Genomic DNA, 18139 nt, shown 5'->3' with positions numbered 1-18139 from the left:
TTCCGACAAATCCAACGGCTTAAATCTATCCCTCTCACAAACTAACTTTTGGATGGCAATTCAGTAAATACACCAAAGCTAAATGACTCATTTGGTCAATCCCTGGCTCAGAAGTCCAAACTCTCTACCTCTCCCACTCTAAACGTCCAAACTCTCTCTCTCTCACGCAGATGAATTCAAATTTCAAACACACACAGACGTCTCAATCCGGTGAGTCTCTCTCTCTCTCTCTCTCTCTCTCTCTCTCTCTCTCTCATTTCCGTAGTGCCAGGCTCATCGCCGACTACTCCGACCACGCCGCCGCCAACCCAACCCCGGTAACCCTCCGCCACACTGTTACCCGAATAGAACCCGTTAGTTTTTTTTTTTTTTTGTTTCTATTGAACTGTTGCGTTTCATTTCTTGGGCTTTGAGGTCTGAGATAACCGTTTGGAAGAGCTTCTTGGGTTTGATTAGGCGGGTCAATAGAGGAAGATGTCATGAAATGCAAGTCAATAGGTTTTTGACCACTGATCAATCCATGTTGAACCATCGTTTTCTTTTTAAACTTACCGTCAATTTCTTCTGTTTATTGTGTGGTGCAGATGTCTTCTTTCTTACACTGAGGTTGGGGATGACGAAAGTGGCAAAACAATTTTAAGAGAACGCCTACTAGGTGTTTGACAGAATACCTTTAGGTGATTATTATTTTCGTTTAGTTATGGTTTGTATTTTTGGTCCATTGTGTTTTCCGTTTCTGTCAGTAGTAGTTGTCAAATACTACAATGGTGTTTCTTAGGAGCTGACCTCTTAAATGAGCTCCTAATCGCATCTCCAAGCACTGCTGCTAACCCACACTTTCATTTGTCGGTGACTTCTGATTCTGTTTGAAACTCCTTCACTACAAACTTTTGTTTTGAACTTGAACTTCAACTCTCAGACCAATTGAATTCCCAGCCCTGCCCTAATTGGTCCGTGCTAGCCACCAACATGAACTTGAACCCTAGGCCCAAAAGAGTCCACTTGGAGTTTCTCCAGCATCCTTATCACCAAACAGGGGATAGTAAACTGAGACATAAAGTAAGCTTGTACGCTAGAAAGGGTGCTATTTATTATTCTTGATTGATCAGACGTCATTAATGGAGTGTTATTGCATGGTTATAGTTCCTGTTTTCTTTTGGTATCAAGCGCGCTCTCCGCATTTGTCAAATTTGACTCAGATCCAGTAACTACAAAAAAGTAATCAAATTCCTTGCAGGTTCTTGGCGTGGAAAAGATAGCATCTCAACAAGAGATAAAGAAAGCATATCATAAGTTGGCATTGAGATTACAGTCGGATAAGAATCCTGGAGATGAGGCGAGAATTGATTTCCCATGGCAAAAAACTTCAAGTTTCCATGTCATTTTTTACTCGATTTTTTCTAAAACTAACCTTCATTACATTACGTATAGGAGTCAAAATAAAAGTTCCAGTGATTGCAGGCCAGAAGGTGATATCAACACCAATGGAAGGGTGAGAACACTGATCCTCTGATTACTGTTTTCGTTTGTTTCCTCTCATTATTGGAAGGAATTTCAGTTGCATGTTGATCCATACTTTGTTTGGTTTATAAGTAGATGCAATTCGAGAGAAAAAGAAAAAGATGGCTTTTCCTGGATTAACTGAAAGATGAAATGAAAATGGTATTCATTGAACAGGAGCAAGATTTCCCATTCCTTAGCTGGAAAGATGGGTTTGTTATTTTGGAGTGATTGTGTGATGATCCGTATTTTGTTTGGTTTATTTGCCTTTTCTCTTTTTTGTTTATCTTTTCGCGCTCTTTGTACAAATGTCAAATTTGTTTTCTGAGCACTTTTGGAGCTATATATTTTTTCAATGAACTTAATACTCTTTGCACTGTCCATGTTTATGTTTATGGTTATAGAAGCTGGTGCAGCAATAGTAGTGATCTTGGCACCGGTTTGAGTAGGATAAGTACTTCTACAGTGCCGAAAAGATAGTTAGCACCGAGGTTGTACAACTGGTGTTCAAAAAGCTTTATATCCTGTGCATGAAAAACCAATTCAAAATCCTCACCGAAATCTAGATAGTGTGAATTTCAAAAAACCAATTCAAAATTCCTTTTCAGTGTTCAATTCCTTTTATGCAATCATAACAAGATTTTTTTTACCTATACAGATTCTTTAGATTGATTACTTTTTTCATGTTTTTTTTTTTTAGAAAAGGTTGTGAATAACCTAAGAAACTTGGGGCTTGGAATGGGAAATCTTGGGTAAGTCCTTTTTAAAACACATGATGCAAAGGAGTGTGGTGCTCCTCTTTCTCTCTCACATACTAGCAGAAATGATATCTTTGTCGGGGTGGGTTTAGCTTTTATGTACCTAAGAGTTGGCTTGGAGAGAAAGCAAAAATTATATTAAAATCTGTGGAGAGCTATCGTGGTTACCTTTGGGGTAACTTCATGCTTTGGGGAAAAAATCTGTGAATAGCTTACTTTGGATTCTTACCGTTCGGCATTCGCAGGTAATCAGTTAGTGCTGAATTGTTTGATTCTTAAAAAAAGCTTCAAGATAACTATCGGTAATGCATATTACATCAGTTAGTGCTGAGTTGTATGCAATTATTCACTATGAACAAAGTAACAGAGTTGGCTATTGTGTTTGTTATGTTGAAGTGCCTTTGATTCTTATGAAAGTATCAATTAATTAGGTGTTTTGCATTGGCTCCCCTCAAGCAGTAGTTGTTAATTGTATCACTTCTTTGATTATTTTATGTGTTTTATGCCACCTGTACACTATAGCTGCCATAAATTGTGTGCTTATTTATTGGATTCAATCTAGGTTGAAAATATATGGCTTACGTGGGACTACTCTGGTCAAACTGGTATGTATTCAATATATTGCTGTAACGGCCCCAATATGTTTGTTCCATTTAGCTCATTTATGAGTCTTCTAAGTGTGAATTCATTTTGTAGCGGTAAGACTTTGAAAATTGCAAGAGAGTCGGATCTCAAGTCTCTCTCCTTGCCTCAAAACGCCATGTGAGACTCTCTGTTCCACCAACCAATAGGTATGTTTCTTACTCTTGCACTGAAAAAAAAAACCGAATGACTGAATATATATTTTTGGTCCAAAGGTTTGTTAGAGAGTATCTGGATGTGGGATTATCGATCCCTAAGAGGACTGTGATGATGTAGCTTTTCATTTGCTCAATCTGAATTGAATTTTTTATTTAAACCGAAAGGATTATGAATTAGTTTGATATCAGTCGCATGCTTCTTTGCTAAATAATTGCCATTTGCAAAAGGGTGTCTCCTCGATGGAGGTACTCTATTCCCATTGATACATGGAAATTTAAAGGGGGTAAAGAATGGTGGTGGTATTGAACAAATTAAGGCATTGGAAGCTATTGTAAGCATTGGCTTGGTTTGTATATCATCTTAACTAAATATGAATAGGTTTAGTGACATGTCCATTTGTATAGCATCTTAACTAAATATGAATAGGTTTAGTGACATGTCCATTTGATGTAGGAAAGTTCATATCAATGGTGATGCAAGGCAAATGAACAGCTTGCTGGGAAATGGCTTGAACCCTTTACTGTTAGGGATATTCTTGATGATGGGGTATACAAGGGGTTTGCTGATATGAGCACTCTTTAGGAACTTTTGGTTTAATGTGAACGATATCATCTAACGGTTATTTGCAACGCTCCTCTCACATGGGTGAGACCTATATATACACAGGACTTGCTCCTATCTAATTGCAGACTTTCTGATGGAAAAAATAGTTTTTTTTTTATTTTATTTTATGGTTTTGTTGTAAGTTGTTTGCTTTCTTTGCAGTTTTTGTTGAAATGCCCATCGACCGGTACAAACAAAGAGGCTAAGTTGTGGTTGTGCCGCTAGCAAGTTGTCCTACCCATCTACCAGTACAAACATGGAGGCTAAGTTTTGGTTCAAGGTAAGAAGCCCTTAAATATCAGTTTTGTTTGCTCTACTTAATCAGTCACAAAAAGATAAGCATTCAATTCTTATGACTCATGAGCCTATTTAGATGTGTAAGTTCCTCCGCAAGATACACGATACGATACTACGCATGATTGAATGCCAAATTAGGTACTCCTTTTGATGTTGTGATCCAGATTTGTAATTTGTTTGTTGACATTATGTTGGTTCCATATGAGGTATACTTTGTTCGTATAGTTAGTCTTGCAAGTTTATCTAATGCACCAACTTCACATCCTTACATATCTTTGAACAAAGTTTTGATTCATTTTTTCTTTCTTCCAGGTGTGAGCAATTTGGAGCACAAATTAGAGCCGTATTCACTCTATCTCGATCACTATTTCAACTCTTTGCTATCTTGCTTATTTATTTGGAAAAGGTTATGGTCGAGACAGAGAGAATTCTTAGTTTAGATATGAGCAAGTTATGTTAATCAAATTACGTTTCCTATTCTCTTTTGTTTATTTGACAACTATTAATAAGTCTTTGATGGTTTGTTGTCTTTGCCAATGAATGAAATCTGTTAGAAAGTTGTTGGCTTACATGTTCATATTTTTTTCGTTAGTTGCTCCAATTATATTTGTTTCATGAATAGTTTATCAAATCTACTAGAGGTTTATAGGAGCGATGAGTAGTTCATCAAGATTTATCAAATCTACTAGAGGTTTATAGGAGCGATGAGTAGTTCATCAAGATTTATGTTGTGTTACACCGCGCTGTGCCTTCAGGCACGGGCACAATCCCTAGTATATATATATATCAAGAGAAAAAGCCCTAGTCCCCCATTCTCTCCCAATCGTTTATCTCTCATTCTCACGACACGAGGCCTCGTTCAAACGGAGAGACGGAGAGAGAGAGAGAGAGAGAGAGAGAGGGGGGGGGGGGGGGGGGGGGGGAGGAGGAGCTCGACAGGCTCGGGGGGACCACCAACAGTGGCCACCTCGACAGGTTCCGGCGCCGTACAGCTCTCGCTGCTAACCACCCACGTGCATGACTTCAACCTCCATTGCTGCCCATTACCTTCATCAGGTTTGAACTTTTTCCACCCTACCTTTAATTATTGGATAATAAGTAGGCTATACATACATCCATGTACCCAATTAGTAAACTCTAAGGTTTTTAATTTGTAAACCTTAATTAGTTCATCCATCCTTGAAAAAATTAGTGGGTCACTGTAATTAGGGAGATTGTTTTGGTAAGTTCCCTAATTTTTATAATCGGGTCCTCTAATTGTAGTTGTAAGCAACTCTTTGATGATAGGTATGTATGGATCATGCGAACTTAGTTATTTAAGACTTCAGAAAGGTTTTGTTATCTTCGAAGTAAATTGTTCGACAGTTCTTTTTTCTGTGGACTTCTGGTTATTAGTTCCCAGATCATCTTGTTGTTTGGCTCCTGAAAATTAAGGGTGGAAATATAGATCTAATTAATTTGGATTCTGATGTTTACTTATTTTGACTCTAAGGAAGGGAAACATGCGTAAAGGTTGTGATTTGAATTCGCAAGAATGGCTCCTCTATTTGGGACTGCAAGAATGGCTCCTGAAGTACCGCTAGCTAAGTCAGTCAAGGTCTATGTAGCACCGACACAGGCACGTGACACGACACCGACACTATGACACGCGAATTTTAAAAAAACGGAGGATTCGACACGTTAGGGGATACGTTTTAAAAAGCGTATATGTATACTATCACATGAAGAAAAATAAAAAAAAATTCTAATTGTAAATATGTATCACCATAGATACGTTACATTATAACCATCATCATATCATTTATAAAAGTATTTCAACTAAAAGCATTAGATCCTACTATTTTAATTAGGTCCTAATATTTTTTTTATCAACCCCGACTTGTTTTCCAAGGGTCCGAGAGTGTCTAGAGCATTTTAAAGTGTCCCTGGAGTGGCCAAATGAAAACATTGATAAAAAAAACTAGGACACTTGGAAATGATTATCGAACAAGTGTCTGGAGAGTATCCAGAGTCCGACACCGGTACGTGACCTCTGACGAAGTGTCTGTGCAACATAGGTCAGGGTAGTCACTCCCAATAGTCCCATTGAAGGTAAACATGGGATAATTTTCATACAGCATACCTATAACATGTGCAATATTTTTTATTTTTAGTAATTTTATTACAATACTTCTATTAGGAATGGTGAAAGCCCTATGTAGGGAGCCATTTGAATCCTGCATAGGACAAGAAGTTTCTACATGGAAAAAGAATGTCAAAAAGAGTGATGTTGGTTTTTTTCCTTGTGTTTGCTTCTGTTCTTGCAAATTTACTACCCATTCATGGCTCTCAGAATATATGAATGATGTCGACTAATACTTACTCCTTCAAATTGCAGGCTTACTTGCATTGACCTCGGTATTTTGCAAGAAGCGTGTACGGGGTCAATCCAGGGGAAGTACAATAAAGTCAGGAAACAACTTGGTCAATGAAGGATTTGATTTTTCATTAATTTGACACAAATTTGATGATGCATTAGACCGAATACAAGTTTGAAGTAGGGTTTCAGTGCTATGGTTGATGATATTGTGTTTTGGGCGAGTTCTAAACAAGCATTTTACTGTTTCTGTTTGTATCTCGTTTGTCAATATCAAAAAACTGAGATGAATATGTAGAAAATAACATTTTTGTAAATAAATTTTGTAATGTATGTGTTGTGTTGGTTTGGGTACGTATTCGATGAAGGATTTGGTTTTCCATTGATTCTTGGTTTTCTTTGGTTTCTTTTTTGATACAAGTCTGGCTATGTTTTGCTGCTGGATTGTTTATGATTATGTGGATATGCTAAAGCCAATTGGGATACTAAATATGGATGCTATAATTCTACTGGTGATGTGTCCAGTTGAGCCAATTGATTGCTAACTTTTGGAAACGGGCATTGTTTAAGGACACGACACAGACATGGACACGGGCGAGGACACGCAGACATGAACACAACATGAATCCATGTTTCCTGCACTTCTACACAACATTTCCATCTCCTAATTATAGTTTCAGCACCCCAAAAACTCTATTTCCAGCACCTAATTACAAATTCAGCACGCTAGGAACTCAATTTCAAACACCTAATCATGAAGCAAGAGTGTTGGCGCTTAATTTTGTTCCCCACTTATATAAACAAGATGTTGGCACTTAATTTTGTTTTCCACTTATATAAATAAGATGTTGGCGAACTTTAGGGGAAGTTGATGTAACAACCCAAAAACACCATTTTCATTATTTTTATCCGTACCTCCCATACTAAAGATGGATATATTACCCAACAAATGTATATAAAAGACCAAGTTATTAATTATAACTTTTCACACTTACCACTTGCCAAAAAAATATGACGTGGTCTTTATGCAATAAAGATATGGTCCACAAAGACATACAGTATAGTTTTTTAGCAATATGGACTTGGTCTTGAAACAATCTTCATCTAACTTTCAATGCTTACCACTTGCCAAAAAATATGACGTGCTCTTTATACAATAAACATCTGGTTCACACAGATATAAAGTGTAGTCTTTGGGCAATATGGACTTGGTCCTGGTCTTGAAAGAACCACCACTTAACTTTTCACTTATCACTTGCCAAAAAATATGACTTGCTTTTTATACAATAAACATGTGGTTCATACAGACATAGAGTGTAGTCTTTGAGCAATATGGACTTGGTCCTCTTGGTCTTGAAAGAACCACCACCTAACTTTTCACTTATCACTTGCCAAAAAATATGGCTTGCTCTTTATACAATAAATATGTGGTCCACACAGATATAGAGTGTAGTCTTTTGACAATATGGACTTGGTCGTCTTCTCTTTTCTAAAAGTTGCGTTCAGTTTCAACGGCCTTCTCTTTTCTATTCTAGAAGCTGAATGTCACAAAGCAGCCTTGAAATTAGCCCTAACAGCAAGAAAAGAGCATGGAATTGAAGACCCAGATGATAAAAATCTCATCTTTTAAACTTTTACCAAAACAGAGAAAAAGAAAGGGAGAGAAGTTTATACCGCCAATAGAAAGCAAGCAATAAGTCTCTGAGCAGCCAAAAGGATCTCCACCACCAAAGCCTCCACAACAGAGCAGAACATCATCTTCTCCAGAGAAACCACATCGGAGCTCAACCTTCCTACCTCCATTCGGACAATTAGAGCCCAAGCACCCTGTAGGAGTATAAATTTAGAGAGAGAGAGAGAGAAAAAAAAGAAGTCAGAAGAAAGAAAAAAGGGGAGAGAGAGAGAGAGAGAGAGAGAGAGAGAGAGAGAGAGAGAGAAATGGGGAGAAATCAAACCTGGAGTGAGAGAGAGCTAGGGTTTTGGTACATGGAGCAATGGAGAATGGGAGGACGATGGAAGAGGAAAACGTTTTCCATTTTCTCCTTAGGCAAAAGATGCCGTTTTACTTAAAGGGTAGGATGGTCTGCAATTATCATGGCAACCATGTTTTGGTGATTTTGATGTTATAGACCATTGAAGTGGTAATAAGACTGAGTCAACTCCTCTTTCCGGTAATTCTCCCTAGATAAGGAATGAAAATCATTGGATTATACAGTTAATTGTGAGTTGAAAGTTTTTCTTCTATAAGGTTTGGCCCCATCCAAAATGAAATGGTGGCTCTAACCTTAGCGATAAGTTCAAAAATGGTACTACCAGATATTGCACCGATACCAATGCATATCGTATCAGTAAGAAAACATGTACTTTAGCTAGTATGATATTCAAAACTTTATTCATATGGAACACTTCATTCACAATGGTATATATATTTATTATCCTTCCATTCTAACTATAAACTCTGGATCATAAAATCAAAAGCATTATGGTCAGGGACGGAGTTATGATTTTGCTTTGTAAGGATCGATATTTTGACATAAATGTGTAAATAGTAATTCAATAAAGTAGTAAATAATGATGCCTTTGTTTTTTATTCCCTTTCTTAGATTTAATAATAATGTTTGTAGAACGCCTAAAAGAACTAACAGCTCAATGAGAAAGGTCTGATATAGAAAATGGAGGACTCTTATCGTCCCAATGTACAGAAGATTTGTCAAAAGAAACTACTATTATCTACACTTGGAATCTTCTCACCTTTTCAGTATATATCCTCTGTTTTTAGTCTCAATCGGTTACTCTCCCATCCAAGTTTTGGACTGAACAAGATAGTCTAAATCTACATCATATATTGGTATAATCAGTGGTTCGGATTTTCTCAGTAAGTCTCTAAGAAAATCCAAACCGTTGATCTAGATTTGGACTGTCCCTCTTATTCAAATTAAAAACCGGAGACGATCCAATTCCCCTTAATAACAAGCAAAAAGGAAGAGTCACAACTTCCTTAGAATTCTAATCTAAGCCCTCTCTCCTTATGTAGTATACATCCTCATCCTCATCCTCATCCATATCTCTCTCCCCCCTCCCTCCCCCCCCCCCCCCCCCTCTCTCTCTCTCTCTCTCTCTACATATATAAATTAAAGTTCTAGTGGCTTTTTTTTTTCTTGTGAGGCATTCCTATCGTTATTAAAAATCACAATGGGTAAAACATACTATTTGTTTTGTTGCTATGTTTTGCTAGTTTTGTGGGGCGCGAGTACTAGTAATGGAGCAGAGAAGGAGGAAGCTGTAGGGGTTTATGAATTGAAGAGGGGAGACTTCACCGTGAAGCTCACCAACTTTGGTGCAACTGTTCTCTCTGTTTTGCTCCCTGATAAAAATGGTAACTTCCCCCTCTCCTCTCCTCTTTGTTTTTATTTCTTGTTTTTGTTGTTTCTTTTTCCCTCAATGGTACTTGGAGCCCCCTGGGCTGCCGTGAGCAAAATATACCACAATCTCACCGTTCAAAAATGTTTTTGATAATTCAGGGAAATTGGATGATGTTGTTCTTGGGTTCGAAACAATTGATGAGTACAAGGTTAGATCGATCAAGTGTCTGCTTCCTATTCTATTTCTCTCACGCGCACGCACTTGAATGTCATAGCCTCTAAAATTGCAAATATACAAAAACCCACAAAAGATGTCTAACATTGTAACAAGACCGTATTGGGTCAAAACCAAATGCCGCGCACAGATCAGTTTCACGCCCGTCTCGAGTCCTGCAAAGATGATCTGAGCCGCTCATTTGTTCAAAATGCTTCGTTTAGGGTCCCTATAAAAAATCATCTCAATCCGATATCGGGAAGAATGTTTATGAATCATCCAACTTTGCTTCAAAATTTAGCCGAAACAATCACAACTTGTGCTACAAAAGTAGAAGTCGAATTAGATACTCCCACCTTTCTATAATCTTTATTCACTGTAAATAGTCATGTCACTACATATTTTAAAAAATATAAAGCACTTTCATATTATAAATTTTCAGAATTGGGAAATGATAATGTCAAAATTATTTTTGCTAATGCCAAAATTTAGTGCATAAAACATTTATATCCTGCACATGATACAAGCTTTTTGTTTCCTGGAATTTTGGCACTAACAAAAATAGTTTCGGCATTATTACTACCTATAAAATTTCAGAAACTCCATATATCTAAGGACAAGGACCGTATATATGAGGTGGGCTGATTTTTTTTGACGTAAGATGTGTTTTAGGCTTTCTTCAATATGATCAGATTACAAAGATTTCGCCGGGTTAGCTATGGCTCAAAATCTTAACATTTCATGGCGAGTGGGCTCCCTTAGAGTCACGTCGCTAGTCGCCCTAACCCACTTTTTGACTCAGCAAAAAAAAAAAGAAGAGAGATTACGAAGATTAATTTTCGTCATTTTTTTCGATTAGTTATTGATGTTTGTACATGGATGTAGAGTGATAAAACCTACTTTGGGAACATTGTTGGTCGGGTTGCCAACAGAAGTCACGTCGCTAGTCGCCCTAACCCACTTTTTGACTCAGAAAAAAAAAAAGAGGAGATTACGAAGATTAATTTTCAGTCATTTTTTTCGATTAGTTAATGATGTTTGTACATGGATGCAGAGTGATAAAACCTACTTTGGGAACATTGTTGGTCGGGTTGCCAACAGAATTCGAGGTGCCCAGTTTACTCTCAACGGCACTCATTACCAATTAGTTCCTAACGAAGGAGACAACATGCTCCATGGTATAAAATACTCTTTACTTTTTTGTATGATTACCGAATGTCCGGGTCAGCTTACACGCACTTTTTTTCTTTCTTTCTTTCTTCTTGCTTTCTAGATTTGTTTTCGATGTCCAAATGATTTGTTCAATTAATTCAGATAGTATAGTAATTGCTCTTGAATAACAGGAGGTCCAAAGGGATTTAGTGAAGTTGTATGGAAAGTGAAAACCCACAAAGCAGACAGCCATGTTACATTCACTTATCAGAGCTTTGATGGTGAACAAGGTACTCTACACTTTGAAGTTTTTCCTTCCTTTTTTTTTTTTTTTTTTGTTGTTGTTGTTGTGGAGGGGGATTTTAATCCAACTAACCCTAACTGCAAAATCTATTGTTACCTTGTCGCGGCGGCCTATGAGATGGTCAATGTCTTCTCTAATACACGCGACAAAAGAGGCATTGTTAGTCATGTGAATTTGCGTGATAAAAACTTTTCAAGATCATAACGCGGATAATTCACATATTTAAATATCAGTTGCTACGTACATAGCATCGAAAAGAATGATTTGGCTCAATATGCATGGGCCTTAGCATCAACTTGCTCAAACCTCTCAAAAACAGATGATTACCTTGCAACCTTACGAGAGACGATGCTGATCCCAAAAAAAAAAACCCCTTATGAGACGATCTAAAAAGTCAAAATTTTAGCCACACCTAATTAAGGATTGGCTCGGTGGTAAAGGCGTTTACTTGCTGAAATATGATAGCCTTAGTTGAGTTTGTTGTTGCAAATAAGTACTACAAATTTCAATTGCCAGATTTTTCCTTAGCAGAATGGGACCTATAGCCTGGTATCAATTGACTTTCGCAATCTGATACGAACATGCTCTGAAATGATGCAGGGTTTCCAGGTGATCTTGATGTCATGGTAACATACATGCTCATAGAAACAAACAAGCTGGGCATCAAAATGGAGGCCAAGGCACTAAACAAGGCCACCCCAGTGAACCTGGCTTCCCACACTTACTGGAACCTCGGCGGCCACGGCAGCGGTGACGTCCTCTCCCATAACCTCACCTTGTTCGCCCCCGACATCACCCCGGTCAACGACGAACTCCTCCCCACTGGTCAAATCGCCTCGGTCAAAGGAACCGCGTACGATTTCCGCCGGTCTCGGCCCATCGGGAGCATGTTCAATGAGCTCACAGATGGATACGACATCAACTACGTTGTCGACACTGAGGGTGGCCACAAGCATTTGAAGAAGGTAAGCAGTGTTAGAAATTACTACTATCTTTCTAAGGCCCCGATACACTAAGTACTTATTTTCTGTTTTACGAGATATGTCATTCTCTCATAATACATCACTTTTAATTCAAAAATAAGTACTTATTAGTAGAACACACCCTAATTCATCTATCATTATATTTGATTTGGAAATTCTAATTTTTTTTTTAATACCGAAATTGTGGGACATAATTGCAGGTAGCAGTGGTGGAAGAGAGCAAATCAGGGAGGATGATGGAGCTGTGGTCAAATAAACCAGGGGTCCAGTTTTACACTAGCAATAATCTTGGACCTCTAAAGGGTAAAAATGGAATTACCTACTCAAATTATGCTGGGCTGTGTTTGGAGACTCAGGGATTTCCTGACTCAGTGAATCACCCCAATTTCCCTTCCCAAATTGTGAATCCAGGGGAGACTTACAAGCATGTTATGGTTTACAGATTTACAGCCAATTAGGTTGAATTAAGTTCGAATTAGTTGCTATATAGGAAGTACTCCAGAAATTAGGTAAAATTATACAGCACTGCTTTTGTTTTTCCTTTCATTTTTATTTGTTGAATTCACTGAAACAATTCTGTTTTGGGGTAGGAAATTTCTGTTAAATAGTCATTTCATTGGAGCTAAGGCGCCATTGCATGTGTGTTGCTAATGAATTGGTACTTTCTTCAGATTTGGATTGTGGTTAATATTATGTATCACACCCATTACAGTACATTAGGGGTGTTAAAAAGAAAATCGGAATTACCACGAACTGTAACGCCCCGATTTCTCAAGGGATTTCGGGAACATTAACCCTAAAATACACTGAATTTTACAAACTATTAGGCCCTTATTTATCCTTATACAAAATTTACAGTTTCAAAATAATACAAAAATCTATGTAACAAAAGCAACTCCAGAGCGACTCTAGTTTTGATACGAAATTCCAAGCAATGTTGGCCCAGACTCCGTTCCAGGGGGTCCCACCTGTATCAACTGCTCCACTGTGGAATCCTGCACACTCTGGCAAATTGAACGCCGAAGCAAACGATTTGCCAGGATACAAACGTATCCTGAGTGATAATTCACAAAGTAGAAATCCTAAAACCCAATACCACAATATGCAGATCAACAATATAATAATTCATAACACACCGAAGGTACAAAATAATAACACATCGTCTTTTTCTTTACTATCCATCATCTTACATGTAATCTAAGGATTCTCTCCGCGAGATCCTTTCCTCCCACATCCACTAACTACAATCGTCTCATGGGTCCACCCTTCCTCTTGCTTATCCTGCACCAGGGTCCTAGGTGAGCGCATCTAAGTTATGTACCGAGTATGTTCTCACTTAAGACCATAACAGGAGGATTGAGTCATCCCATGACGTATCGTACATTAGGGTCGGACATCCACTACCCCACGCTAACTATAACCGTCTCATGGAACCCATTCTCTTCCTCAAAGAGAAACTTTCCATGACGTATCATACATTAACGTCTCACTAACTATAATCGTCTCATGGGACCCATTCTCTTCCTCGAAGAGAAACTTCCCATGACGTATCATACATTAGCGTCACAACACCGGGCCCCTCAGGTAACCCATTTCAACACAGGGCCCCATAGGTTACCCTTGCCATCACCATGGCTCAAATCACAATCCACACAATCACACTTCCAACACTTTATCAATTTCCATTTACTTAACATCGTCTACATGAGTCACTACTCGTAACCACCCAGGGAACCTATTTGTCCAATCTACAGCCACAACAAAATATCACACGGTTCAACATTTCAACTAAAAGTACTAACAACACATAACCATGCGATAAAATTAATCATGTCATAGAATTTATCATGCGAGTAACAAAATAATATTCAGTCAAACAATTAATTACTACACTTAAAATTAAGTCTATTTCTCTCATTTAGAAATTTTATAAAACATTTCTACTATTTAAACATTTTCTTTAACTTTCATATTATTCATAGATTTTACAAACTAATTTTTTTATTGAAAAATACTTATTGCTAAATTTAGTATTTACTATCTATATTAAATATTAATATGAGATTTTTATAACAACAAAATTATGAGAGGCTATTCTAGTTAATATTTATTAAAGTTAAAGATTAACTAATATATAATCTAAAATATTTCTTGTTTACAATCTAAATAAATTTTTTACTAATAAAATATTCTTGTTAATATTTCATAAATATTTATCTACCCCAATAATTTATTAAACACGTAAACGTCCACTCAAATACAAATTAACAATGCAACATCAATAATAATTTCACAATCAAACACTTGTTAAACGATCATAAATTTTCACAGGGTATAACACTAATCATTTCAGCACAACCGGACTAAATTTTAATATAAACAAGACTAAAAATAAATTATCAATTTAACAGCAAATCATCATCTTCAATAAACTTTAAATCTAAGTAACTCCATTAAAATGCAGATAAAGGTTTTGGGTTTTCGGAAAACTACCTCAAACGCGATTCTAAGTCCGGATAAGTGTTGTACGGTGTTCGTAGATCGCCATGGTGGTTCTGAAATCTCGAGGCAGCGTTCGGCGGCACTCCGACAGGGCCCGCAGCAGCGGTGTGCACACACCTACGGCCACAACTCTCTCTCTCTCTCTCTCTCTCTCTCTCTATTCTAGACTCAACAATAAAATTGGGAGTGAAATAATATACTGGTGTTCAATTTTCGGATTATGTGGGTATGTATAATGAGAGAGAATAAAGTAGTGAGAATATGAGATGATAAGTGTAGAAGTGGTGGAATGAGGAAGGAGAGTGATACTGATAATGATAAAAAGATGGGTGACAAGTGCCACATTTGGGGGGTTTTCAATTCAAATGTATGTGGACGCATGTATGTACATGGTGAGAATGTATCTGGACGCTTTTATGTATAGGATGAGAGATAGAGAAGTGGAGAGTTAGTTTGAATAGAGTTCTACTTAGGGTTTAGATAGAAAAGATAAGAGATGAATATGGATCACTGATTCCCTGTATATCTAAAGTTTAAATACATATCTTATACAATAATGCAAATAATATCAATTGTACACATAATAATATATTTAAATTATTCAATCTAATTAATTATTGAATTAGGAATTTAACAATATAAATTTGTATTAAAAAAAATTTGGGTCAAAAATCCGGGTCGTTATAATCTATCCTCCTTAAAATAATTTCGTCCTCGAAATTGTGTGTTTAGGAATTTCAAACTAAAACAATAAAAAAATTTATAACTCATCTACGTTGATAAAAGATATTTTCAATTTTTTTTTTTTAAGTTGTTGAAAAAGAATCCATTTTAAGAATCCCTGAAAAATATATTTAGATTCCAAAAAGATATTTGTTCAAAGAGATTAAGGACGATGAGCAGCTGTATGTCAAATAAAAGTTTTTCATGAAAATTAATTTTGATAACAAACATGAAATTATAGTTTCCAAATTATTATTTTTTTTGATCTTAAAACCATTGGAGTCAAACGACAACACTACACTCATCAAAAAAAAAAAATTAACGTATCACATAAAAGTCAAGCAAGTAAGACCTATGTTTTCTCACAGTACGCTCTCGAAGTCTAAGTCGGATGACAAACAAATAGTATTTATAGATTAGACTTAAAATACATAAGTAACAATTACGATTAACAACTCGAGTCTACGCTCTCAGAAGTGTGATCTACCCAATCTACCCAAGTCCGAGAGTTGAACCTATGCTCTGATACCATTCTGTAACGCCCCGATTTCTCAAGGGATTTCGGGAACATTAACCCTAAAATACACTGAATTTTACAAACTATTAGGCCCTTATTTATCCTTATACAAAATTTACAGTTTCAAAATAATACAAAAATCTATGTAACAAAAGCAACTCCAGAGCGACTCTAGTTTTGATACGAAATTCCAAGCAATGTTGGCCCAGACTCCGTTCCAGGGGGTCCCACCTGTATCAACTGCTCCACTGTGGAATCCTGCACACTCTGGCAAATTGAACGCCGAAGCAAACGATTTGCCAGGATACAAACGTATCCTGAGTGATAATTCACAAAGTAGAAATCCTAAAACCCAATACCACAATATGCAGATCAACAATATAATAATTCATAACACACCGAAGGTACAAAATAATAACACATCGTCTTTTTCTTTACTATCCATCATCTTACATGTAATCTAAGGATTCTCTCCGCGAGATCCTTTCCTCCCACATCCACTAACTACAATCGTCTCATGGGTCCACCCTTCCTCTTGCTTATCCTGCACCAGGGTCCTAGGTGAGCGCATCTAAGTTATGTACCGAGTATGTTCTCACTTAAGACCATAACAGGAGGATTGAGTCATCCCATGACGTATCGTACATTAGGGTCGGACATCCACTACCCCACGCTAACTATAACCGTCTCATGGAACCCATTCTCTTCCTCAAAGAGAAACTTTCCATGACGTATCATACATTAACGTCTCACTAACTATAATCGTCTCATGGGACCCATTCTCTTCCTCGAAGAGAAACTTCCCATGACGTATCATACATTAGCGTCACAACACCGGGCCCCTCAGGTAACCCATTTCAACACAGGGCCCCATAGGTTACCCTTGCCATCACCATGGCTCAAATCACAATCCACACAATCACACTTCCAACACTTTATCAATTTCCATTTACTTAACATCGTCTACATGAGTCACTACTCGTAACCACCCAGGGAACCTATTTGTCCAATCTACAGCCACAACAAAATATCACACGGTTCAACATTTCAACTAAAAGTACTAACAACACATAACCATGCGATAAAATTAATCATGTCATAGAATTTATCATGCGAGTAACAAAATAATATTCAGTCAAACAATTAATTACTACACTTAAAATTAAGTCTATTTCTCTCATTTAGAAATTTTATAAAACATTTCTACTATTTAAACATTTTCTTTAACTTTCATATTATTCATAGATTTTACAAACTAATTTTTTTATTGAAAAATACTTATTGCTAAATTTAGTATTTACTATCTATATTAAATATTAATATGAGATTTTTATAACAACAAAATTATGAGAGGCTATTCTAGTTAATATTTATTAAAGTTAAAGATTAACTAATATATAATCTAAAATATTTCTTGTTTACAATCTAAATAAATTTTTTACTAATAAAATATTCTTGTTAATATTTCATAAATATTTATCTACCCCAATAATTTATTAAACACGTAAACGTCCACTCAAATACAAATTAACAATGCAACATCAATAATAATTTCACAATCAAACACTTGTTAAACGATCATAAATTTTCACAGGGTATAACACTAATCATTTCAGCACAACCGGACTAAATTTTAATATAAACAGGACTAAAAATAAATTATCAATTTAACAGCAAATCATCATCTTCAATAAACTTTAAATCTAAGTAACTCCATTAAAATGCAGATAAAGGTTTTGGGTTTTCGGAAAACTACCTCAAACGCGATTCTAAGTCCGGATAAGTGTTGTACGGTGTTCGTAGATCGCCATGGTGGTTCTGAAATCTCGAGGCAGCGTTCGGCGGCACTCCGACAGGGCCCGCAGCAGCGGTGTGCACACACCTACGGCCACAACTCTCTCTCTCTCTCTCTCTCTCTCTCTCTATTCTAGACTCAACAATAAAATTGGGAGTGAAATAATATACTGGTGTTCAATTTTCGGATTATGTGGGTATGTATAATGAGAGAGAATAAAGTAGTGAGAATATGAGATGATAAGTGTAGAAGTGGTGGAATGAGGAAGGAGA

The 18139-nt window shown here is 36.8% G+C and overlaps 1 protein-coding gene and 2 long non-coding RNA genes across 6 annotated transcripts; all 3 read left to right on the top strand.

Moving 5' to 3' along the window:
• The first annotated feature begins 221 nt into the window (after nt 1-221).
• On the top strand, nt 222-4578 carry LOC131310942 (uncharacterized). 4 transcript variants are annotated; one of them, XR_009195348.1, is made up of 6 exons: nt 222-317; nt 585-677; nt 1432-1492; nt 2821-2863; nt 2955-3049; nt 3825-4261. It is a non-coding gene; the product is annotated as an uncharacterized LOC131310942 (long non-coding RNA). The 4 variants fall into 4 exon arrangements; XR_009195349.1 differs by having other exon boundaries at nt 247-353; XR_009195347.1 differs by lacking the exon at nt 222-317 and adding an exon at nt 4272-4578 and having other exon boundaries at nt 360-677; nt 3825-3942.
• A 192-nt stretch (nt 4579-4770) lies between these two features.
• Nucleotides 4771-6701, top strand: LOC131311030 (uncharacterized). The gene is made up of 2 exons (XR_009195374.1): nt 4771-5015; nt 6337-6701. It is a non-coding gene; the product is annotated as an uncharacterized LOC131311030 (long non-coding RNA).
• A 2729-nt stretch (nt 6702-9430) lies between these two features.
• LOC131311004 (uncharacterized) lies at nt 9431-13052 on the top strand. The gene is made up of 6 exons (XM_058338304.1): nt 9431-9691; nt 9837-9886; nt 10946-11069; nt 11235-11333; nt 11948-12312; nt 12531-13052. Exons 1-6 carry the CDS (start codon nt 9508-9510, stop codon nt 12786-12788), a joined length of 1080 nt encoding a protein of 359 aa, XP_058194287.1. The 5' UTR covers nt 9431-9507; the 3' UTR covers nt 12789-13052.
• Nucleotides 13053-18139: the final 5087 nt, after the last annotated feature.

This window comes from Rhododendron vialii, chromosome 12a, assembly GCF_030253575.1.
Source record: "Rhododendron vialii isolate Sample 1 chromosome 12a, ASM3025357v1".
NCBI lineage: Eukaryota > Viridiplantae > Streptophyta > Magnoliopsida > Ericales > Ericaceae > Rhododendron > Rhododendron vialii.
The sequence above is the reverse complement of the archived record's forward strand: the minus strand, read 5'-3'. Positions and strand labels throughout refer to the sequence as shown.

Coding starts and splice junctions, on each gene's coding strand:
- LOC131311004 (XM_058338304.1), top strand. CDS start 9,508: ATGGGTAAAACATACTATTTGTTTTGTTGCTATGTTTTGCTAGTTTTG. Junction 9,887..10,945: donor AAACAATTGATGAGTACAAG/GTTAGATCGATC, acceptor ACATGGATGCAG/AGTGATAAAACCTACTTTGG. Junction 12,313..12,530: donor GCCACAAGCATTTGAAGAAG/GTAAGCAGTGTT, acceptor ACATAATTGCAG/GTAGCAGTGGTGGAAGAGAG.